At 37.3% G+C, this 26906-nt stretch overlaps 1 protein-coding gene across 2 annotated transcripts in view; it reads left to right on the top strand.

Moving 5' to 3' along the window:
• Positions 1-26906, top strand: part of Ide (Insulin degrading metalloproteinase) — a 692915-nt gene that overhangs the window by 545529 nt on the left and 120480 nt on the right. For both annotated transcript variants that reach the window (XM_090384737.1, XM_090384738.1), the window contains exons 22-23: positions 19-130; positions 19284-19451. In XM_090384737.1, coding sequence (XP_090240863.1) covers positions 19-130; positions 19284-19451 — 280 coding nt within the window. The remainder of the gene's footprint in view (positions 1-18; positions 131-19283; positions 19452-26906) is intronic.

Raw genomic sequence — 26906 nt, 5'->3', positions numbered from 1 at the left:
CACAATTTGATTTGTTAGAAAGCATTAGATTTAGTTGCCATAGTAGAACGCAAGTTGGAGGACACAGTAAAATGCCGGCCACTTTTCCCAAGTCAGTTGCTAAGAAATAGAGCTTATCAATTAACACAAGGTAAGAGATTATCATATAATTTCTTTCAAGTAGTTGTGATGGTTTCAAAACAATTAGGATAGTTGTTATCATGTAATTTATTAGCTAAAATGTATTGTGTACTTATTAATGTCATGACACATGTTAGTGTGAAACTAAAAGTTTCTACTATTTCAGTTGGATATTTGTCTCACCAGTGCAAAGATGCCCCCTGGGGCTTACATCTGGTGAGCATGGGCTTGGCATACCCAGGGTCTCGAGCTGGATATCATCATTCTTCTCTTTCTTGGTGATTCCCTTCTACTTCTCTCTCTCTCTCTCTCTCTCTCTGAGATAATTCAGAATTTTTTATTTTTTTTATTTTTTGGATGGTGCAGCATAAGCCTCAGGCTTCCTTGCACCAAAATGCCAATAATAAGGTGCTTTCTTTTTTATTATTTATTTTAATGAGTGTAGTGAATTTTTCTTGTGTTGACAATAAACAATGCATGCATGTATAAATCACCCACCCACTTTATGGTAAGTGTTATTTCACTGGCAGAACAATAAAAGTAATATATATGTACAGTTGTTTGCTTGCATTAGGCTTTATAATCCACTTTATAAGAATTCAGCATGCTTATTGATCTGTGTAATAAAAAGAGCACCCAATATATAGAGTAAAATTAATATTCTTGTTGTTTTACTTCCAACAAAATAAATCCTGAAATGCCATCATGTTGACATAGCAGTGCTTTCCCTTTGAACCAAGTCATTTGACTTCCTTTTTAAAACCCTGCTTGCTAAATTGATAGGATAAAGCAAAACTTATTTTGCTTGAACCTATTAATTGAGCAATAAGGATAGTAACGCAAAGTTTTAACAGTTTATGGACTTACTCTGTTGTAAAATCCCAATAGAAAAATTGATTTTATCATTTCAAGAGGAAATTTTAAAAATACACCAATGAGCCAAAACATTATGACCAGTGACTCTTTATGCAAATTGAAGCAACTGCAGGTGAACTACACCACATGCATGGGTTGGGACACGGTATGAAAAACACCTGATACCGAGCTCCATTAATCAGTGTTACTCTTCTTCAGATGGGAAAGGCAGCAGACTTAAGCGACTTTGACAAAGGCCAGATTGTAATGATCAGATGACTGGGTCAGAGCATATCCAAAATGGCACGGCTGGTAGGATGCTCACGGTTAGCCATGGTTAGTACCTATTGAAAGTGGTACGAGAAGGGGAAACCCATGAACTGTTAGCAAGGTGTTGGTGAACAAGTATTGATGAACAAGCTCATACTTGTTCATCAATACTTTTGTTTTAGCCATATTCATCTTTAGTCCAAAATCCTTACTAACTCTACATAACTGATTAAGATTTTCCTCTAATTCTTTGGGATCGTGGCTTATGACCACAATGTCATCTGCAAATCGTAAATGGTTTAGATACTCTCCATTCACATTGACTCCTTTCTGCGACCAGTCTAATCTTCTGAAAGCTTCCTCAAGGGCAGCAGTAAACAACTTCGGATATTGTGTCTCCTTGTCGAACTCATTTCTCAGTTTTAAATTTGCTACTGTCTTTGTTTAATCTAACAAAGGAGGTAGCGTTCTCATATATTTTCTTCAAAATCATAATATATGGGGTATCTATGCCTTGTCTTTCCGGTGCCCGAAACATTGCCTTATGCTGTATGGAGCCAATGCCTTTTCAAAATCCACAAATGCCAGGCATAATGGTGTTTTATATTCATTTGCTTTCTCCATTAGCTGTGACATTACGTGAAGGTGATCCATAGTTGAGAATCCTGTCCTAAAGCCAGCTTGCTCTTTCTGTTGATTCTCATCAAGTATTCTTTCTAATCTGTTAGTCATGACCCTTGTGAACAACTTGTAGATGTGGGATAACAAGCTAATTGGTCTATAATTTCCAATTTCTGATTTATCTCCTTTCTTATGCAGCAAAACTATGATTGCATTATTCCACTCCTTAGGCATTACACCTTTTCTAATGCATTTAGTGAAGAGTCTTGCCAATTTTTGTATCATGTCTCTTTCTCCCAATTTTAACAACTCTACAGTAACTTCATCTTCCCCAGGGGGGGCTTTCTTGTTCTTAATTTTTTTCAATGCATGTTCTATCTCATCAGGTGTGTTGTTTGTGTTACTAATTTGCGATCCATCTTCTCCACTACTGGCATCATACCCTCCCTCCTTGTATAACTCTTTATAGTAGTCTTCTGCTATTTGAATTACGCCTTCTCTGCTATTTATAAGTACACCATCGGTATTCTTCAGTTTCAATATCATTTGTCTTTCTGTATTACTGCTCATGGCTGCTGATTTAAATCCTTTGTTTTCCATTAATGCTTGTTCTACTTTTCTTGTGTTAAATTTTCTTATGTCCTCTCTGAGTGTCTTTCTAATGGCTTTGCATAACTCAATATACTCAATTTTCTCCTTGTCAGTGTTTTATTGCTTTTCATTTGTCGTCTTTGTTTCATCATGACAAGTGTTTCTTGACTAATTTTTTCTTCTTTGGAGTTCTTTTTACCTATAGGTTTCTTGGGCTTAATCACTTTCAGAAAGTTGTAATATTCCTTTTCGATATCTTGGTCCTGAGCAGTCTGCATAAGCTCAAACTTGTTCTTAAGTTCCATTACATACTGCTTTTTCTCCTCTTCTGTTATCTCAAAGACTTTTGTATTATTTACTCAAATCAATTTGTTCCTTTTTTTCTTTCATCTATATCAAATGTGCATCTTACCATTCTGTGATCACTACCAACATTTACCTTGTTCAGGACAGTAACATAATTCATGATATATCTTCTGTTAGTGAGGATGAAGTCTGTTTCATTAGTTGTTAATCCATTTGGGCTCTTCCATGTCTACTTTCTGTTCACCCTTTTTTTGAAAAAAGTGTTCATTACTGACATTCCTCGAGATTCTGCAAATTCCACAAGTCTTTCACCAATTCCAAAATTTCCTATAGTTCCCCTTTCTGCGCTGTTTTGTCTCTTTCCAACCTTAGCATTGAAGTCTCCCATAATGATAGGGTAGTGAGTTTTCTGTTCATCTAGAAGACTCAATTTCAGTGTACATTTCTTCAACCTCTTCATCATCATGGCTCGATGTTGGTGCATAAATCATTGTAACCTTTAGCTTATACCTCTTAGAAATCCTGAATAGTAGTCTATTATCACTTAAAGAAAAAAATATCATCGATGAACAGTGTTTTACAAATTTCAAAAATAACAGAGAAACTCCAATTACAAACTTTTATAAAGTGCGGCCTATTTCGTACATCGTACCTCTGAATATTTTGGTTTGTCCTCCAGTGCTAGCCAGTTGGCAAGTTGGCAGTTGTATATTGCTTGAATTGCACAAATGCTGAAGTGTGAGTAGTCACAGGTTAAAAGAAATAAAAGTGTAATTCAAATTTTGTTATTCAGTTGTTTCGTCTCCACATTAAAAAAGTAAGTTTTAATAAATTGTTATCAACAAACCTTTCTTTTATGTATTTAATTTCCTTTTTTTTTTTGGTAGTTGTTGGCGCATCAGCTTCTGTGGCCATAGTGCACCTCCCAAGGTTTTTGCAGTACTTTGATCCAAGCCCGAGGCGGGATTCGAACCCGTGACCTTTGGGTTGCCAGGCAGGTACTTTACCCACCTGGCTAGCCCGGTCGGCATTTGATTTTCTTTATTTGAACTTTATCCATGTATTTTATTTTTATAGGTTATAACATTATATGTAATTATTAGTTATTTAAACTAATACTACCCTTAATAAACTAATAAAATTTTTAAGGTTTTTTTTATTATTATTATTAGCTATATGGTGCAAGGAGGCCTGAGGCTTATGCTGCACCACCCAAAAAAAAAAAATTTTCCAAGTTACTCTGAGAGAGAGAGAGAGAGAGAGAGAGAGAGAGAGAGAGAGAGAGAGAGAGAGAGAGAGAGAGAGAGAGAAGGGAATCACCAAGAAAGAGAAGAATGATGATATCCAGCTCAGGACCCTGGCACACTCTAGCACACCCAGTGTTCTGAGCCGGATATCATCATTCTTCTCTTTCTTGGTGATTCCCTTCTCTCTCTCTCTCTCTCTCTCTCTCTCTCTCTCTCTCTCTCTCTCTCTCTCTCTCTCTCTCTCTCTCTCTCATGCTAACTTGGGAAATTTTTTTTTTTTGGGTGGTGCAGCATAAGCCTCGGGTGCATAAATCATTGTAACCTATATATTATTAGCTATATGGTGCAAGGAAGCTTGCACCATATAGCTAATAATAATAATAATTAAAAAAACCTTAAAAATTTTATTAAGGGTAGTATTAGTTTAAATAACTAATAATTACATATAATGTTATAACCTATAAAAATAAAATATATGGATAAAGTTCAAATAAAGGAAATCAAATACATCTCTCTCTCTCTCTCTCTCTCTCTCACTCTCACTCTCACTCTCACGGTAACTCGGTAACGTTTTTTGTCTGGTACAGCATAAACCTCAGGCTTCCTTGTACCATGTGGCTAATAATATGGATTGTAAAGTTATCTTCACAAGAATATACATATACATTTCCTTTTCTACTTAATTTAATTAATTTGTTGTGTGCATACACACACACACACGTGTGTGTGCTCCGAAATGGTGCTGTATGGGGGTGCTTTATGTTGCCTGTAGTATCCGAGAATAGGTAACAACAGTTTTCCCCACTGGGGAAGTGTTGCCTATTCAAGGAGTCTATGAGAAAGTTATCTTCACAGGAAAATACATATTCATTTCCTTTTCTACTTAATTTAATTAATTCGTTGTGTGCATGCACATGTGTATGCTATAAGAACCACACAAACTCTGAATAGCAAGTCAAGTTCAAATTTAAATTCTCAGCATGGTGAAGAACAACTAGGTGAATGGGATACGCATGCTCCATCAGAATACAGGTTGGAACCACAGCTCAGATCTGAAGCGCCACAATAGTGTCAATAGGGATTCAGTATTTAAAATTTTAAATAATAAAAAGCACTTAGAAAAAATATCTTATACAATAGGAAGTGATGATGATGAAACATTGAATTGGAAAGATTCTGTGAATGGTATCTTGGGGGAACTCTTCCCAGATAATGATGATCAGGAAAGTATAATGCAAAGACAAATGATCTCAGAAAATGCTAGATATAATTTGAATGAAGAGGATGAGCCTTTTACGATTTTGGAGATTAGTAACGCAGTAGACCATGCAAAGGATGGCAAATCGCTGCGTCTAGACAAAATAGAGGTAGTGGTGTTTAAGAGAACATTCAGGATGTTTCCTGAATTGTATGTAAAATTTTATAATAAATGTTTAAATGAAGGTGCTTTCTCACCGGTATGGAAGATGGCACAAATAATATTATTGATTAAAAGCACGGATAGAATTCTAAAATGAAACCGGGACATACCGTCCCATTGCTCTCCTTTCTGTTCTGGCAAAAACATATGAACCTTATAATGATTAGATATGAAAATAAATGTATAGCATCTGAAAATCAGTATGGGTTTAAAAAAAGGTTGCTCTGCTGAAGATGTGGCATATAGACTGGTTAAGATGGTGGGAGTTAGTAATGAGCGATATGTCCTTTGTATATTTGTCGATTTTAAAGGTCCTTTCAACCGTCTCTGGTGGGAGGGCATTATGAATAGATATGAATAGGCATTAGATATGCATTATGAATAGGCAAGGCTGAGTGTTCCAATAAGTTATATTCTGTTTTTAGGAATTACTTTGTGAATCGTGAAGTCGTAGTAAGAACAAAATATACTGAGATTAAGTAGAATGTATATAGATGTTGTCCACAAGGCTCGGTGGTGGATCCCTTTGCATGGAACATTGTGTTTGATGAATATTTAAATTTGGAATTGGTTGGTGTTGATAAAATTGCATATGTGGATGATCTTGTCTTAATAGTAAAAGGGATTGCAAGATCTCAAATAGAAAAGTTGGCTAAAATTGCTTTAAATACACTCCAGGATTGGACTCTGAAGCATGTACTGCAAATATCAAGAGAAAAAAACAGTGCAAATGCTATTAAAAGTAAACTTAGTATGAACCGGGCCCCCATTGTGAGGTGTCTGGGTGAGTCGGTTGATATGTAAAGGTAACTAAGTATTTGGGTTTAAAGTTAGAAGAGTGACTATTTTTCACTGAACATGTTAAGTATTTAAAGGAAAAAGTGAGGGCACTCTATGCTAAGTTGCTGAGGGTGATAAGAGCTGATTGGGAAATAAAAGGCCGAGCTATAAATATGTTATATGAATGCCTATTTATCCCAATTGTAACATATGCCTCTGCAGCTTGGGTGCATAGAGTGTCAACTGTTCTGGTTCAAAAACATTTAAGTCAGGCTCAAAGATTCGTGTTATTGTCTATAACCACAGCATGTCGAACCATTTCTACAGAGGCCTAATAGGTGGTCTCAGGTAGGGTCTCTGTCTGGTATGAAGTTTTGTTGTCCGGCATGATATATTTTACAAAAAGGAATATCAAAAAAACTCGTATGGATATGACATCTTGCCCAGATATAAATCGAGATTACACTGCTATGGATGATGAAATATGAAAAGAAAAGGATATTGAATGTAATAAAAGTGAAATGGCAAGTGCAGTGGAATGAAACAAATAAAGGAAGGCAAACTTATGAGTTTATACCAAGAGTGAATATAACTGATAGCAAAAGGAAACCCTGGCTACAATTTGGAACACATGCAACATTTCTTTTGACGGGAAGTGGACTTGCTTTGAGACTTTGTCAGTTGGGGCTGAGGAATGATGGGTTTTGCACTTGTGGTGAATTGGAAACATTTATGCATATGATGTTATATTGTGCACAGTGGCGGATTTCCGCACAGGCGCACGAGGCACGTGCCTCTGGCCTCTTAAATAGAGGGGCCTCAAATCTCAGGTCTCAAAAAATAAAATTGTTTCATTTTTAATTTCTACACTCATCATTATTACCATTACTGAATAAAACTATAATTTAATATGAGAAGTTAGTAAACACTTATGCAAATATCGCTACATATTATATGAAATATCTATGCGAACTAAGTGAATCTGAAGTAGAATACGTATTATCATTAATGCTTAGTTGTGCCATTTTTTAATTTAAACATTAGTTAAAATATGTATGAAAGAATTGCACAACCAAAATGATTAAAACCGCAACACCAAATCTAGAGCGCGTGCTATAGTAAAAGCGTGCACGTAGAATGCACACTTTAGTGGTACCGAAAATATTTAGAGGGGGAGCCTCAAAATTGATTTGCTCCTGGGGCCTCTCAAGTGCTAAATCCGCCACTGATTGTGCAGTCTATGCTGATTTGAGATATAAATTGGTTTCTATGGAGAAATCTTGTAAGGGGTACGTTGTGGACCCTATTCACAGATAAACGGTTATTTTCCTATTTCAATAATTATGTGGCCACAATTTTTAAAAGAAGACGGATAGATAGTAGAGCCATGCCTCATACCGGCAGGGGCGGTAACTCTTGACATTAAGATCAATGAAGTAATTTTAGATTAGATCTTTCTTTCAAGAGGCTAAGTGGCTAAAGTATTATAAATTTTTATATTTTGAGTTGAGTTAAAATTTATTATTTTCTGTTATAAGTTGAATTCTAAAAACTATGATATAAGAACTCAGTTAGCCTAAAACCATGAATAGGCTTCGACCTGGGAAATGGATAACTGATTGGAGGTTTAATGTGTGTGTGTGTGTGTGTGCGCGTACTTACCCCCCAGGTCTTTTTCATTCTCCACCTCCCTGAGCGTAGTACCACACAGTTGGTACATTTCTCTTGGGTTACTGCAACCCATATGCAGTACTTTGCATTTGTCAATATTAAACTTCAGTTGCCACTTCTCCTAAATTTTCTAAATCCTGTTGCAGTAGCATACTGTCTTAACTATCATTAACAACCCTGCCAACCTTGCTATCATCTGCAAACTTGGACATTAAGCCTGATATACCTTCATTGATATCATTAATAAATACACAAAACAACAACGGATCCAGCACCGAGCCCCGGGGGACTCCACTAATAACATTAGTCCACGTTGAGCAGTGTCCATTTATTACCACTCTCTGCCGTCTCCCACTCAACCATCCCTTTATCCATTGCAGCAACTTGCCCTTAATGCCATACTGCTCCAATTTGTACAGTAGTCTTCCATGTGAAAACAGTATCAAAATCTTTCATGAAATCTAATTATATGATATCAAAATTAATTTTTGCATCCAGTTCCTTTGTGACCACATTGTAGTATCCAATCAAATTGGTCAGACAAGACTTCTCCTTAACAAACCCATGCTGTGTCTGAACTATCACCGCAGTCTTCTCTAGGTGATCCTGCATTGCTTCTTTAACCAGTGACTCCATTAGTTTCCCCAGAACAGAAGTTAAACTAACAGGTCTATAATTATTTGTGTCACCCTTCGAACTCCCTTTGTGAATTGAGGATGCATTTGCACATCTCCAGTCCATGGAGACCTTCTCTGAATCTAAGGATGCTCTCATAATTATGGCTAAGTGTTTGCGTACTTCCTTCGCTGCCTCCATCAATGTAACTGGATAGATTCCATCTGGCCCAGGTGCCTTTTTTATGTTTAACTTCAACAATTTCTCCTCCATCTTGCTCTCCGTTATTACAAAATAATTTAGCTCCTTGTTAGTTTAGTAAACTTCTGTCCTTCCCTTCCTTACAGAATTCTGCAAATGTAGATGCAAAATACTCATTCAGGTATCTGAGCAGGATCATCAACACTCAAACCACCAGCATCAAGTGGACCAATCTGATTCATCCCCTTCCTTCTAGAGTTTACATAAGTAAAGAAGTCTTTGTTTTTCTTTGCATTCTTTGCCATAGATTTCTCATAATCTGCCTTTGCTTGCCTAACCTCCTTTGTGAATTCATTACAGACTAGTTTATATCTGCCATAATCTTCTGTGTCACCTGATAATCTATATGCATCCTATTCATGTTTTTTTTCTCTGCCATCCATTTAGGACTAAACCTTGAACAGTATTTCTTAGTTGTTACAAAATGCCTAGTAGCTTCCTTGAATGCTTCCATTTAGAATTTACTGTTGGTAACATCATCAGTTGATTCCACTTTATAAAACCTAAAAAATCTCTGAGACCACTATAGTCAAATTTACGTAAGCAAAAATCCTTCCCTTTACCCCTGATGGTGGTAGTAGTAGTAGTAGTAGTAGTGTAGTGGCATGTGATGCAAGAAAGCAAATGTATGAGCTTATGCAGCATCAGCCAAAAAAAAAAAAAAAAAAAAAAATCACACCATTTCCTCCAAATGCCTGTCCAGTTCCTCCTTAAATTTATTCACCCTATCAACTTCCACAACGACAGATGGAAGTTTGTTCCAGCAATTAACCACCCGTTGGCTAAAGGCAAATTTCCGCACATCTAATCTACATCTGTCTTTTCTTAATTTGAATTTATGCCCCCTTAGGTTCGTAATCTGAACAAGTGGAAGGATCCCATCAGAATTCAGCGTGCTGAACCCATTCAAGGCCTTATACACCTCAATCAGATACAGGTGCCTAGTCTTCAGCCACTGCAGTTTGCAGAACTTAAGCCTCTCTTGATAAGAGGATCCCTTCATTCCCCTCACCAATCTTGTTGCCCTTCTCTGTACACGCTCAAGTAAATCTACATCCTTCCTAAAATGAGGCCTCCAGACCTGTACGCAGTACTCAAGGCGTGGCCTGACCATTGCCTTATACAGAGGGATAATCACCTCCTTTTCCCTGCTAGCAAAATTCCTATATATCATTGACAAAACCCCATGACCTGCCCTGGCAGCCTGTCTGCATTGCTCAGAAAACTTCATATCTGCCTGCACAATTACTCCCAGGTCTTTTTCATTTTCTACCACCTTAAGTGTAGTACCACACAGTTGGTACGTTTCTCTGATGTTACTTCTACCCATATCCAGTACTTTTCATTTGTCAAGGTTAAACTTCAGTTGCCACTTCTTAGCCCATCTGCCCAAATTATCTAGATCCTGTTGCAGTAGCACACTGCCATTACTGTCATTAACAACCCTGCCAACCTTTGTATCATCTGCAAACTTCGACACTAAGCCTGATATACCTTCATCAATATCATTGATAAATATACAAAACAACAGTGGACCCAACACCAAACCCTGTGGGACTCCACTAATTACATTAGTCCAAGAAGAGCAGCACCCATTGATTACCACCCTCTGTCTTCTCCCACTTAACCATCCTTTTATCCATTGTAGCAACTTACCCTTAATACCATTCTGCTCCAATTTGTACAATAGTCTTCCATGCGCAACAGTGTCAAAAGCTTTCCTGAAATCCAAATATATGATATCAAAATTATTTTTTGCATCCAGTTCCTTTGTAACCACATCATAATATCCTATCAAATTTGTCAGACAAGACTTTCCCTTAACAAACCCATGCCGTGTCTGAATTATTGCTGCAGTCTTGTCTAGATGATCCTGCAATGCATCTTTAACCAGCGACTCCATTATTTTACCCGGAACAGAAGTTAAATCTTTAAGTAAATCCCACATCAGCACACTGTGCTCACTGCCACCTAGTGGTGCCTCCATCTGCAGATTCTTAATGCATGAAGAATCACTGCTGATAATCAGATGAACAGTATTGACTCCCTCTAGTTGCCTCTTGAACATGATGCTGTAGAAAACAGTCATCCAATAAATCCACAAAACCTTGCTACTGACTATCCCACAACTGACCATCCCACAAGTTCCAATCAATATCTGAGAAGTTAAAATCCCCCATTATAAGACAATCTGATTAGTGGCTCACTCTATTTCTCTGTACAGTTGGTCATTGTACTCATCAGAGTCATTAGGCCTATAACACCCTCCTACTCTCATTTTTCCTTTCCCAGCATTTATGTCACACCCAACTGACTCAACATTTCACTGTCCACCCATGTCAACTGGATGCACTCCTTTAGATTTTATGTTTCTTAACTAACAGCATAATCCCTCCTCCCTTTCTACCCTGTCTATCCTTTCTTTACACATTGTACTCCCCAAATTCCAATTCTGCTCTGCATATATCTGTGTGACACCATGTCTCTGATATCCCAACAATATCTGCATTTGATGCCTTCATCAGCACTTCAAATTCATTGAATTTATTTACTATACTTATAGCACTGTTGTATGTGCAAGTATACATGCACCTGTTCTTATTCTTACTTACCCTAACAGAGCCCATATATTTACTTGTTCCATGATGACTCCCAGCAGCTCTTGAAATCCCCAGCAACTTGTTCTCTAGGCTGCTGCTCATTACAATCGAAGCAGTGCAAGAATCGCTTTTCCCTCTGCCTACGACTACTGTTAATCTTTTATCCTGTGAATGCCCCAAGCTAACAGTTTTTTTTACCGACCTAACACAGCGCCCCCATAGCCAGGTGGGAAGGAGCAGCAGTGCCTAGCACACGCTTCTTGATTAGACCAGGGTTCGAGCTCGTCACCACCCAGTATGGAGGATGCGGAAATGTCAGGGAATGACCACCGCATATTCCCGGAGCAATATGGCGTTAGTTGCTAATGCTGCTAAAAACCAAATAACAAATAACAAACCCACCTAACACTGCCTTGATAGCATCACAAACTATTTTTGCACATTTCTATTAAGTGTATCCCATCCCTATAGAAGGAGTCTCTGGTGCATAGGTGAGATCGAATAAATCATTCTGAAATCCATGGAGGAGTAGCAATCCTTGTCAATTGTCACCCAGTTCAAACAGATCACCTACAAACCCCTCTTGAAGCAGTAGCAGTACATATAGTAGCAAGTAGTTTAATAACAATAGTGTCAATATATTTACCCCCAAACCAAGAAATAAGTTATGAAGACTTAGAAGAACTGATAGATCAACTATCCCCTTCTTACTGTATGATGGGGATCTAAATGTACATCACCCTTTATGGGGAAATATTGATTTTAATAAAAGAGGACATCAAATGGAAAAGTAATAGACTCCAAAAATCTAAACCCCCCCCCTGAATAGTGGAAAACACACATATGTCCACCTTCCAACACGAACCAACACAATAATCGACCTTACTTTATGCTCCCTATCATTATATCCTGTTTTAGAATGGACAGTTCATGAAGATCCATTACACAGCAACCACTACCCCATTATTGTCACTTTAACAAAAGATATCCCATGTCAATCCAGACGAAAACCCAAATGGAAGCTTCACAAGGCAGACTGGGAAAAATTCAAAAATCTAGCGGTAATTGAACAACAAAGTCCAACAACTAACCAAGCAGTACAATATGTAACCAACCAAATTAGCCAAGCAGCAGAACAATCAACACCAATAATGTCCACAAAACTTCCTCTATTCCTAAAGCCTTGGTAGAATGAGGAATGTACTCAAGCGAAATGAGACAGAAACAGAGCACGGAATATTTTTCACAAAAATCCTACCACAGACAATCTAATACATTTTTTAAAAAATTAGAGCAAGATATGTCAGATGGGCATGCAAGAAAGCCTCCTGGATACATTTTGCTTCAACCATAAATAAAACTAAAAATACTAAAACAGTTTGGGATAAAATAAGAAAAATTAGCAATAGATACCAAAATTTAGTACATTCAATTATCAGTTGGCAAGGGCAGGATATCGCTGATCTGAAAGAAATACCAAATCCTTTAGGTGAAACTTTCGTAAAAATATCTGCCACCGCATCATATCCAATGAAATTCAAGAAATATAAAAATTGTCAAGAAAAATACAATTTAAAATTCTCCACAAATATGTAGAACAATATAACGGAGTTTCATAAGGCACTGCACTGTCACAAACAAAACAAAGTGTAGAAGGTCCAGGTGGCATCAATTATATAATGATAAAGAAATTCAGTGAAGAATCATTACAATCTCTACTTCTTTTATACAACAGTATTTATATGGAGCACAAGTTTCCTAACATGTAGCATCATGCAGTTGTCCTCATTTTCCCTAAACCTAGCAAAGATCCTACTAATCTGAACAGCTACTGTCCAGTAGTACTCTCCAGCTGCCTAGGAAAATTAATGGAAAAGATTATAAATGCAAGACTTGTGGTTCCTAGAAAATCATAATTTTTTTTGCCCAGTACAGTGTGGCTTCAGGAAACATAGATCAACCTTGGACCACCTAATTAAAATAGAAAACAACATACGAAATGCTTTTATTAGAAAAGAATATTTAGTCATGATATGCTTTGATTTCGAAAAAGCATATGACACAGCCTGGCGCTATGGCATTCTCCAGAGCATATATAACTTAAAGCTAAGAAGACATCTCTCTATTTTCATCCGTAACTTTTTATAGCACTGAACCTTCCAAGTATGAATACAAACTACATTTTCAAAAGTTTTCCTACAAGAAGGAGTACCACAGGGATTAGTCCCCAGTGCCATCCTGTTTGCAATAAAAATAAATCGATAACCCAACAGATACCATCCCCATGAATACAGCTCTTTATGTAGATGATTTCAGTATCTCTTTCCAATCCCAAAACATGAGAACAATCGAATTCCAATTACAAGGTGTAATAAACAAGGTCAGCAGTTGGGCTCAGGAAAACAGTTTCACGATCTCCACACAAAAAAGAACAGGCATGCATTTCTGTAGGAAAAGAAACCTTCATTTAGATCTGGAATTAAAACTGAATGGACAGTTAATCCCAATCAAGCCAACCATAAAATTTCTTGGACTTACTCTTGATAAAAAATTAACTTTTTTAGAACATATAAAACAACTAAGAACAAATTGTCTCAAGAAACTAAACATTTTGAGAGTCTTATCGGCACAGATAGAGTTACTTTATTGCTATTATACAGAGCCCTTATAAGATCTCAACTAGACTACGGAGCACCCATGTATAACTCAGCCAAACCAAGTGCCTTGAGATAGCTTGATTCAGTGCATTATAGTGCTTTACATACCGTATTAGGAGAATATCACACATCACTGGTCCAGAGCCTATATGCAGAGGCTCATGAACCACTTCTGGAGGCAAGACTTGCTGTTATACTACGCTGCAAAGATAAAATCAATACCTGACCACCCAACATGGACAATCCTACACAAACTAAGTTTGGACGACTTATATAGAGCACATCCAAATGCCACCAAACCAGTAGGCATAGATTTAAGAGACCTAATCCAGCAACATAATTTAAATTTCAATCAGATAGCAATTTCTCCTATTAGTTCCATATCCACCTTGGGATAGCATTTAAACTATATGTGATCTCCATATGTATAATTGGCACAAGGATTCTCTCCCTAAACAAAATTTCCAGCAATTACACATAGCGCCTCCAGGGACCAACATTGAAATTCTATCCTGATACACACAGATGGTTCCAAAACAGAAACCAAAGCAGGAATAGTAGCCAAGTTCTCAAATACCATTATCTCCCAACTGAGTGCAGCATTTATATTGCAGAACTGGAGGCTATACAACTAGCCATGAACCGTATATGGCTAACCAACATCACAACAGCGTAATTTGAATAGATTCATTCAATGCCCTTCAAGCTTTAAAGAATAATAGAAATACCCATCCGACTGTATGGCAAATCCAAGATATGCTAACAAAAGTAGCAAAATGAAAGCAAAACATAAGTTTCTGCTGGGTTCCCAGACATGTTGGAATATATGGTAATGAACAGGAAAACCATGGAGCAAAACAAGCAGAAAGCACAATCTACTAGATTATAAAATTACAATCCGAAATAGCAGCAAAAAACAGTGGCAACAAAAATGACAGGCGCCTCCGTAGCCAGGTGGGAAGGAGCAGCAGTGCGTAGTACAGGCTTCTTGATTAGACCGGGGTTCGAGCCCGTCACCACTATATACGGAGGATGCGGAAAGGTCAGGGAATGACCACTGCATATCAAGGAGCAATATGGCCTTAGTTGCTAATGCTCCTAAAAAAAAAAAAAAAACCAAACCAACCAAACAAAAATGACAGGATCAAGCCAGTAACAAATTATTTCAAATAAAACCACTGTTACAACAATGGAAAACCAGTACAAGACCTAACAGACAAGAAGAAATTATACTAAGCAACTTAAGAATAGGACACACAAATGTTACCTGCTCCAAGCTAAATCTGCACTTCAGTGCTCTAACTTTACATGATAACGTCAAATTACATTAATGCTAGTCTAGGGGCGGGGGGGGGATTCACAGACTAAAGGTTAAAAGTAGCCGCAGGCAGAGGTGAAGGTGATTCTTGCACAACTTCTATTAGAATAAGTAGCAACCTGGAACAAGGGGTGCTGGGGGTTTTCAGGGACTGATGGCAGTCATCGTGAAACAGGTGAGTATATGGGATGTGTCAGGGTGAATAGGAATAGGTGCATGTATGCTTGCATGTATACCAATGCTAGAAGTATAAATAAATTTGATGAATTTGAAGTGTTCATCAAGACATCAAAGGCGGATATTGTTGGGATAGCAGAGACGTGGTGTTACACTGATATTAGGAATGCAGAATTGGAATTTGGGGAGTAAAATGTGTACAGAAAGGATAGACACAGGGTAGGAAGGGAGGAGGTGTCATGCTGTTAATTAAGAAAAACATAAAATCAAAAGAAATGCATCCAGTTGATATAGATGAACAGTGCACTGTTGAGTCAGTTTGGTGTGTTATAGGCCTAATGACGCGAATGAGTACAATGAACAGTTATACAGAGGAATAGAGTGGGCTAGTAAATCAGAATGTCTTATAATGGGAGATTTTAACTTCCCAGATATTGGCTGGAACTTGTGGGTTGGTCACTCACACACTAGTAAGACTTTGTGGATTTATTGGATGATTGTTTTCTGCAGCAGCATGTTCGAGAGGCAACCAGAGAGGGTAATACTCTTGATCTGGTTATCAGCAGTGATCATTCATGTATTAAGAATTTGCAGATAAAGGAACCACTAGGTGGCAGTGATCACAGTATACTGTTGTGGGATTTACTTAAAGATATAATTACCATCAGGGGTAAAGGAGAGGGTTTTTGCTTCCGTAAAGGTGAGTACAGTGGTTTTTAAATTCTGTACAGTGGGATCAACTGACGATGTTACCAACGGTAAATTCTAAGTGGGAAGCATTCAAAGAATTAATCATGGAAGCTACTAAAATTTTCATACCTATTAAGAAGTATTGTTTTTTCAAGGTTTAGGCCTAAATGGTTATCAAATGAACTGAGACTTGTGACAGAGAAGAAAATGCATGGGATGCAAATAAATTATCAAGCGACTCAGAAGCCTATGGCAGATATAAGCTAGTCTGTAATCAGGTCACAAAGGAGGTTAGGCAGGCGAAGGCAGATTACGAGAAATCTTTGGCAAAGGATGCTAAGAAAAACAGCAAGGATTTCTTTACTTATATAAACTCTAAAAGGAAAGGGATGAATGTGATTGTTCCACTTGATATCGATGGTTCGACTGTTGATGATCCTGCTCAGATAGCAAACAAACTGAATGAGTATTTTGCATCTACATTCACACATGAGGAGTTATTAAGGTTTGAAAATGGCAGAAGGTTATCAAATTGTATCAGGGTGCTTAATGATTTTGTAATGACTGAGAGCAAAGTGGAGGAGAAATTGTTGAAGTTAAATATAAGAAAGGCACCTGGGGTGGATGGGATCTATCCAGTTATATTAAAGGAGGCAGCAAAGCAACTAAGCAAACCCTTAGCCATAATTATGAGAGCATCCTTGGACCCACGGACTGGAGATGTGCAAATGTATCCCCAATTCACAAAGGGGGAGGGGATCAAAGTGTGACACGAGTAATTACAGACCATTTAGTTTAACTTCTGTTCTGGGTAAAATAATGGAGTCACTGGTTAAAGGTGCATTTGCAGGATCATCTAGATGCATTGCAGCAATAATTCAGACACAGCATGGGTTTGTTAAGGGAAAGTCTTGTCTGACAAATTTGATAGGATATAAAGATGTGGTTACAAATGAACTGGATGCAAAAAATAATTTTGATATCATCTATTTGGATTTCAGGAAAGCTTTTGACACTGTTGCACATGGAAGACTATTGTACAAATTGGAGCAGAATGGTATTAAGGGTAAGTTGCTATAATGGGTAAAAGGATGGTTGAGTGGGAGAAGACAGGGTGGTAATCAATGGGTGCTGCTCTTCGTGGACTAATGTTATTAGTGGAGTCCCACAGGGTTCGGTGTTGGGTCCACTGTTGTTTTGTATATTTATCAATGATATTGATGAAGATATATCAGTCTTAGTGTCGAAGTTTGCATATGATACAAAGGTTGGCAGGGCTGTTAATGATAGTAATGGCAGTGTGCTACTGCAACAGGATCTAGATAATTTGGGCAGATGGGCTAAGAAGTGGCAACTGAAGTTTAACCTTGACAAATGCAAAGTTCTGCATGACCCCAGAGAAATGTACCAACTGTGTGGTACTACACTTAAGGTGGTAGAAAATGAAAAAGACCTGAGAGTAATTGTGCAGTCAGATATAAGTTTTCTGAGCAATGCAGACAGGCTACCAGGGCAGGTCATGGGGTTTTGTCAATGAAATATAGGAATTTTGCTAGCAGGGAAAAGGAGGTGATTGTCCCTCTGTATAAGGTAATGGTCAGGCCACGCCTTGAGTACTGCGTACAGGTCTGGAGGCCTCATTTTAGGAAGGAAGCAGATTTGCTTGAGCGTATTCAGAGAAGGGCAACAAGATTGGTGAGGGGAATGAAGGGATCCTTTTACTAAAAAGGCTTAAGTTCTGCAAATTGCAGTGGCTGGAGACTAGGCACCTGTGCGGTGATCTGATTGAGGTGTATAAGGCCTTGAATGGGTTGAGCATGCTGAATTCTGATGGGATCCTTCCACTTGTTCAGATTACGAACCTAAGGGGGCATAAATTCAAATTAAGAAAAGACAGATGTAGAATAGATGTGTGGAAATTTGCCTTTAGCCAGCAGATGATTAATTGCTGGAACAAACTTCCATCTGTCATTGTGGAAGTTGATAGGTTAAATAAATTTAAGGAGAAACTGGACGGGCATTTGGAGGGAATGGTGCAATTTTTTTTTCGCTGATGCTGCATGAGCTCATATACTTGCTTTCTTGCATCACATGCCACTACTACTACTACTACATATCCTGAAAAGGGCCTCCGAGGTTGGGCAAATTCATATTTTAGCATTAAATCAGCTCACACACCAACCATAAGAATAAGTATTTACTGTAACTAAAATATTTACAAATTAAAATAAAATATAATAAAATTTATTTTAATTTGTAAATATTTTAGTTACAGTAAATACTTATTCTTATGGTTGGTGTGTGAGCTGATTTAATGCTAAAATACTACTACTACATTTAAATCCTTAAAATGAATTACTTCATTACAAGCAATATTAGCAGTTTGCGACACTATCACAGATCCCTTCTGTGAAACTGTTCTAAAATTAACATCAATGCAGAAAGGGAATGTTCTCTTTCCGATCAGCAAATAAACAGTTTCTCTCTCTCTCTTTTTCCTCTTTTTCAAATGTACTTCCAGGAATTTTCTTGAATTAAAATGTGCACTAAGTAGCTCATTGAAATATGAGTTTGATGTCTGAACCCACTCATAGCAGTGGAGAATGAAGCAGTCCATCATAAAAAAAGACAAGCTGAGCAATTTCTTGCAATGTTAACTACATGCCAACAAGTCAACATGGAAAAACACCGATTTTCCAGAATTTAAAGGGAGCATAATTGTTGGAGCCATGATCAATTAGAGTAATTGATTTAACTACATCAGTATTTTATTGTAAGACTTTTAGCTGATCTGTGAGCGGACATTAATTGGGATAAGCTACAATTAATTTTTTGGGATAAGCTACAATTAGTGTAGTTTTTCTATTTTTATTATTATTATATATATATATTTTTTTGCTTTAACACCAAGACGTTTTGTGTCTTACATAATATATATAAAAAAAAAAAATCTACAAGACAGTCACAACAAAGAAAATATTGCATGCCTTATGTATAATACCTGTAATATATTCAGTGCTCAATAAAGATTTCATATTCACCTAAAAGTAATATGAATTTCAAAGAAATATTATTTATTTCTAGGTTGCCATTTTGTGTTTGAAAAGACAAATGAGATTCATCGTTGCTCCTCCATTGAATCTTACTATCAATGTGGTCTCCAGGAGACGAAATCCAATATGCTTCTTGAACTGTTTTGCCAAATTATTGCTGAGCCATGTTTCAATATACTACGTACACAGGAACAGCTGGGTATAAAGTTTTGGTTATTTTTAACGGTACTTATTTATAAACACTTTATCAAATTATCTGTCACCTGCTGCTTTTATAATATTTCATAGTTTGTATTTTTTCAGAATATGTATGAGAAGTCTGAACCCATAGGGAAAATGAAACAACATGCACTTAATTAATTTTTTATTCAACTTTATTGTCATTAACATCCATACATTTGAATTGTTGTGTGAATGTTTTCCTTAATATTTCTGAAGATGAACATAGAGCAGATAGTATGCAGTCAAAATGTTTTCTTCCAGTCTGGGGCTTTAGACTATAAACCGCAGACTTCAATACCTCTGTAGGAAAAAGTAGAAAGCCATCAGGGTATTTCAATCCCAAAATATGTAAGCAGATATTAAGACAGTATTTTTGTAACTTTAATAAAATGTTGCATATACAGACCGTAACATTAAATTGCATATAATGCTTAGTTTCGTAAAAAGTAAAAATTGCAAACTTTCTTATTTTTTATTACAAATTTGTCTAGTTAATTGCATACGCTTAATCACATATAACACTTTTATATACCCAAGCTGGGATGAATTTCACATTTTGTAACAGTTAATTAAATAATTGTTTTTTCTAAAAATATATTTTTCTTTACTTTTCACTTACACAACAGGTGCACTTAGCCTTAGATGCTGATGCACCACCATAAAACTCCTAACAACCAACCAACTAACTTACACAGCGATTATATTCAACACAACATTCATGCTACATTTTCCAGTCTATGCACCAGACTTTTTCCATTATTTTCCAGACTGAAAAGTTCTTTTATGAATGTACTAACTAATTGTTTTCCTACAATTCAGAAATATTATTAATTCTATGTTAACCAATAATTTTTCAATTTGCTGGTGTTTGAAAATGCTTCCCACACATAGACCTAAATGCAGCATAATACATACAATGTAGCTATGTTACCACATTATGCAAGCTCATGTTGTAACAAGTTTGTTCCTTGTGTTGCAAAATAGCATGTAGCCTAAGTCAGCTGCACTTTCTTGAATCAAGGACACTGAACACATAAGTTAAAACATATTTTAAACATTTTATTTTTATCCAGGAAGGAAGGAATTAACTCTTAGAGTTGGAAATGGAAGAACTTAACTCTTACTGGCCAAGGAGTTGGCCAGTAAGAGTTAAGTCTGCAAATCAGGAGGCAGTCATGGATTGATTTATAAGAAATGCGGGCAAGAAATGATAAAAAAAGAATCAACCTGAGAAGATGTTGATGAAGCCCAATTTCATTGGTACAGCTAAGTACCAATGCCCAGGTGTACAGCTGTTACTGTTGATATAATTGTCCTCAGTAGTTATTGTTTGCCTGGTTTGTCTTTTCAGTGCAACTGTAGGTTGCATGTGAGTATTGGTATTTTCAGAACTGGTAATTTTTTATGGTTGGGAAATAAGGGAGGAATCACTTCTAAAATAACATGTTTGCTCCCTATGAGAAGACAAAAAAACAATATCTCATTTGTTTCCCTATTAAATTATAGCTAGAGTTATAATAGTTCAAAATTTTTGGTGGAGGACAGGTTTTCAGCACTTGCATATTTTACATAGATTACAATTGTTACTTAACTACTTGCACATGCTAAAATCCATCCAAGATATTAAATATAATACCTTACATCAGTGGTTGTAATACCTCACAACCACTGATATTTGCCATACTATTTGATTATCATCCTTTTGTTCTATTTTTTTTTTTTTTTTTGTTTGTTTTTTTCTTTACTTTTATATATGTTGAATTTACTTATGTGTGCTATGTGGTTAGTAGTGGGCTGAGATGCTAATGCACTGCTCATTCTACAATCTATAGTAAATATTTCTTATTTTTATACTCTTATTTAACATTTTTCTTTCATTGGTGATTTGGTATTCCTTGTGAATGCTCTTAGCTGTTTTATTATAATTTCTTACTGCATTAGGGCCACGATTACTGAAATCTATTGCATTGGTGGGCTGATTAGTTTGTCTTTCTGATGGCATTGATTTTTTTTTACTACTTGTGAAATGTAGTGATTTCACAGTCATAGTCTGATAGCCCTCTGATTGAATGGGGCTCACTGTTGGTCTGTTTTAACTTATTTTTGTTTTGCAGTAGTGGTCGCATCATTGTGATTGGTTTTTCAGTTTTATTTATAATGATATTTCATGCAGTTCAGTTTTGGTGTCATGAAAGGGACACTACTAAATTTATATTAATTAGTACTTTTGTAAATTATTTTAAGAACAAATTCCTTCTGCAGCATCCTTATTTTTAACTTATTTTGTACTATCTCCTTCTATTTTTATTGCTATAATTAAGTTACTGGTTTTCTGTATTTTCACTTCTTACTTGGCTTGCCGTATTGCAAGCATGTTCTTAATATTCTGTTCTAATTATATATATATAGTCACACACACACACTGCCCAACCATTAATATCTGGACACCCCTCTATTGATAGTTGGTCATATCCTAACCAAGCACCACATATAAAACACAACTATAAATATGCTCATAGACCTTCAAGGAGACAGTAATACACAATGCCACAGTTGCCAGAGTGAACAGAATGATAATAGGGTGCCACATAAGCAATTGTTCTATAAATTTCAGTGGTACTGAAAATCTCTAGTCGATAATTCGTGATGTGATCTGCAAAGGGAAGTGGACTGGTGCCGAAATCATCATGAAGCAACCCAGAAAACCTCCAAAGTTGATAGAAGGTGGTCTACAGAGAATCATTTTGCTCAGAATGCAGGTAGATGTTGTTACAGTAAACACTGCCTCAGGAAGTAGTTTGAGACACATGCCAGTACATTGCAAAGGACACTGCATGATATGGGTTATTATGGTCATGCAGCCATCTACGAGCCACTAATCATTCTACTGTTCTTGGACTCAGGTCAATGGAAAGCTGTGCTTTGGGGTGATGAGTCACAGTACATAGTCTACCAGTCTGATGATCATGCCTCATGCCTGAGTGTGGTAGATGCTTAGAGAAAACTACCTGCTGGACTGTCCAACACTGAAGTTTGGCAGAGGCAGCGTGATAGTCTGTGATAGTCTGGCACTGTTTTTCTTGATTTGGACCAAGTCCATTGGTTGTTTTGAACCATGAATGCTGAAGTATATCTAGACTTCTTGGACAATAATGCATTACCTGTGTTGCTGCAGCACATCAGTGAAGGCCTATGCCCATATCAGCAAGACAAGGCTCCATGTCATACTGCTCATGTTGTGACAGACTAATTTAAGGATGTAAGCATCGAAAAGTTGGACTGACCAGCTGAGAGTCCTGACTTCAATTCTGTAGAGAACTTGTGGGATGAATTGGATCATTGGGTACTTGTGAGGAGCATCTGCCCACAAAACAGAGGTGAACTAGTTACTGTTTTGAAGGGTGAATGGCAGAAAATATCAGAGGACATTTACAAAAAGAATTGGGGGAAAAAAAATACATAGAGAGTATTCTGTGGGGATTGGAAGCTGTCGTAAAGGCTGAAAACTTCAGCACACATTATTATTAGATATTAATGGTAGGGGTGTGTGTGTCAATTATAGTTAGCTCTAATCATGGCTTTGAACATGTTCTTTTTTTTTTTTTTATGTAAACCCCAAACACAAGAGGTATTAGAATCTATAGTACTTAGTACCATGCTTGGGTTGGAGGTTGAGAAGATGAATGAAGATATTTGTTGACATTGGACTTGAACTTCTGTAGACTAATTTCCAGGAAATACATATGAAGAAGGTTGTTCCAGAAAATGGCAGTTGAATGAATAAACGAGGAAGATGAAAAGTTGGTTCTGTGAGTTTGAAGTTGGACAGTAAATGGATGTTAGCTGGTGGCGGCACGTGTTCGGACTGTTTTGAAAGAAAAAGCAGGAATTATAGAAGCCAATTCAGAAGAACAGTGCCCATCGAAGTATCTGTAGAAGAGGCATGTAGCAGAAACAGTACATCTATGAGACAGCGAATGGAGAGACTCTGTTAGAGATGAATCATTAATTAACCTAACTACCCTCTTCTGAATGGAATCAAGAACCCTGAGAGAGGTTTTGGGGGCACCACCCCAGATGTGGGAACAATATTCCATGGCAGGGTGGATTTGCGATTTATACAGAGTGAGCAGCTGTTTGGAAGAAAAGTTGGTGGATTTGCGATTTATACAGAGTGAGCAGCTGTTTGGAAGAAAAGTTGGTGGATTTGCGATTTATACAGAGTGAGCAGCTGTTTGGAAGAAAAGTAACGCCGAGAGCAAAAGAGAAAACCAAGTTTTTTAAATGCAGAGGAAGGAATATTTGTAATGTGCTTGTGCCAAGAGAGATTAGAAGTCAGGGTAATCCCCAAAAGAGATATATCATTTTGCCTAGAAATCGGAGTGTCACTAAAGATAAGCATAGGAGCAGAAGAATCCTTTTTTGCGAGATATAAGACAAGACTGAGTTTTAGAAGGGTTGAAATCAACTAAGTTGTCTTTGCCCCACAGAAGAATTACCTGACGATTGGCATTTAAGGAATTGGTAGCAGATTTTCGAGAAGTTGAAGTTGATTGAGCAGGGCAAGGTTTCTCAAAATGGAAAGTAGAATGCAATGTGCTATCATCAGCAAAACTATGGATAGGATTTCCAGTCAATGGAAGAAGGTCATTAATATACAAGAGGAAAAGAATGGGGGAAAGAACTGAACCTTGGGGGACACCGGCATTAGTGGAGAAGTTAGAAGACAGAGAGCCATCTACCATCACCCTCAGTGAGCAATCAGAGAGAAAACTGGATAACCAATTACTAAAAACAGTTGGCAAACCATAAGATGGAAGCTTGTTTAGAAGACCTTTATGCCAAACATGATCAAAAGCCTCTGAGATGTCAAGAGCAACTACTTGTGTTTCACCGAACCTTTCCATTGAATTAGTCCATAAATGGGTAACATAAGCCAGAATATCACCAGTGAATCAACACTGACAGAATCCATACTGGCGATCGTTGATCAAACGGAAGGTTTCTAGGTAGTTTAAGAGCTGGAGGTTAATTGATTTCTCTATTACTTTAGAAAGAGTAGAAGTAATTGCAATGGGACGATAATTGGATGGGAGGGATTTGTCACCTTTTTTAGGAACTGGCTGAATATGAGCAAATTTCCAAGCAGAAGGAAAAACACTTTTGGAATAAGAAAGTGAAAAAAGCGGCAAAGAATTGAAGTAAGTTCAGGAGCACAGGTTTTGAGAACAAGTTGAGAAATGCCATCAGGACCTGGAGCTTTCTTAGCATCAAGATACGTCAAAATCCTTTTGATGGAAGGCCACAGGAGGCATTGAATGGAGCATGTTGGGAATGGTGGGAGGTGTTTTACCAAGGTCATTCATACATGAGATGGAAGAAAAATGGGATGCTAGCAGGTCAGCTTTATCATTGGCTGAAGTGACAACAAAACCATCTGGTTTGCACAGAGGTGGGAACAGAGATGGGCAAAAGTTGCGGCCAATAGCTTTGCAAGAGACCAGAATGCTCAGCTACCATTAGGGTAAGAAGCAAGTTTTTTACTCTTAGCCTGTTCAAAATCTAGTTTAGACTGATAAATAACTGCTTTACAATTGTTGCGAGCTTTGGTTGTAGGCAGAAAATGAAATTGAAGAATTAGAAACAAGCCAATTACGATATGCAACATTCTTCTCTTGAACAGCCTTAGCAAATTTATTGGAAAACCAAGGTTTAGATAAAGGACGAGATTTTAAGGTGGAGTGTGGGATAAAGGATTCCATTCCTGCAAGAATAATTTCACTGACACGATCTGAGCAAACGTTGACATCAGAAGACTAAGGAAAAGAAGAAAAGAAATCTCGCAGGTCATCCCATTTTGCATTCTTGTAATGCCAAACAACACAAGGTTGGGAATAGCCATGAGATAAAGGCTCCATTGGAGAAGAGACAATCACCAAGTTGTGATATGAAGTGCCCAAAGGACCTCTCACTTCGACCGTGTACTTAGAAGGGTTGTTTGTGAGAAAAAGATCAAGCGTGTTGGCTGTATGATTAGGATTGTCTGGTATTCTTGTAGGTAAATGAACAATCTGTGCAAGGTCATTAGTAATTGCAAAAGCCTCAGCATTTCAACCATCTGGGTCGGTGTGACTAGAAAACGGAAGCCAGCTGGAGTTGTGAACATTAAAATCGCCAAGCAAAATTACCTCACTGTTAGGAAAGTTGGACTGGAGAAAGTCAATTTGCAAAGAGAGGAAGTCAAAGAGCTCCAAGTGATTAGTGGAGTTGGGAGAACGGTAGAGACAACAGATGAATTTGACACAATGAGGTAGAGAGATTTTAAGCCAGAGAAGATCAAAGAGAGGAGATTCCAAATTTCCCAGTCTCTGATAGGGAATATCAGAATTGGACATATGCACAAGTACCACCTTTGAGGCGAAAGGAATCATACAGCAAATAATTTAGGCATCTGAGATGAGCAGTAGTTGAAGCAACCGATAACTAAGTTTCTGTCAGAAAAAGTACATGGGGTTTGGCAGACTGCAAGTGGAAATGGACATCGTTGAGATTAGAATTGAGACCACGTATATTTGTGAAATGAATTAGGAAGTGCTTGGGAGGTTTAGATCTTTTTGCAGATAAGCTTGTTCTATTAGTTTGACAATTCATGGTGTATTAAGTAGTAAGAAAAGTGGGTGGGACATGCTGTATGAAGTAATGAAATTTTTGGATATGGCGTACACTTGGTAAGAATATACCCAGATCCTTGACATAACATGGCCTCGACAATGCTCCCCGCATACACACTACTCAGACTCCCTCCATCACTATCTCGCAGAATAGAGGTTGCAAGATCCGAAAGCCTCCTAGAGAGTTACCAATAGTTTCGGTCCAGTGTGCTAACTAGCGGCCGGCCTGCGAACACTGTTTTAGAGCTGTACCCTCGAAATGTAAGGAATATTGGATCTCGCCACGATGTTTATCATAACCTCAAAAGTCATCAATCATACTGCATGATGGAGGAGGTAGGGAAGGGTTGACCAGAACTTAGTTCTAGAGAGTAAACATGGGTTCACCACTTCATGCCTCCAATAAGCAAAGTGGTCGTATTGCACTGGTTGATGAGAGTCATCTAAGAGTTATTCTTCAAATGTAAGAGTTATTCTTCAAAATATATTTGCATTCCTTATATAGATGCAGTGTATTGTTGAATAATAAGTTATTTATTGTAGTGGTAAAGAATGTGTGGAAAGAGCATTTTTTTTTTTTTAATAAAATAATTTCCTCTGCATCTGTTATTGCATGATTTGGTCTCATTAACTCTTGAATTTGAATTCCAGAGAATTTCTTTAAATACAAGACGAAATTGAACAACTAAAACCAATGGATGCAAAATCTTCTTCCTCGTCCGATTTTCAAACCCATTTTTGAAACAGAGATTAGAGCTGGT

The sequence above is a fragment of the Mastigoproctus giganteus genome, chromosome 11, assembly GCF_048544385.1.
Source record: "Mastigoproctus giganteus isolate SK-2022 chromosome 11, ASM4854438v1, whole genome shotgun sequence".
Classification (NCBI taxonomy): Eukaryota; Metazoa; Arthropoda; class Arachnida; order Uropygi; family Thelyphonidae; genus Mastigoproctus; species Mastigoproctus giganteus.
This window is presented reverse-complemented; position numbering and strand designations above follow the sequence as displayed.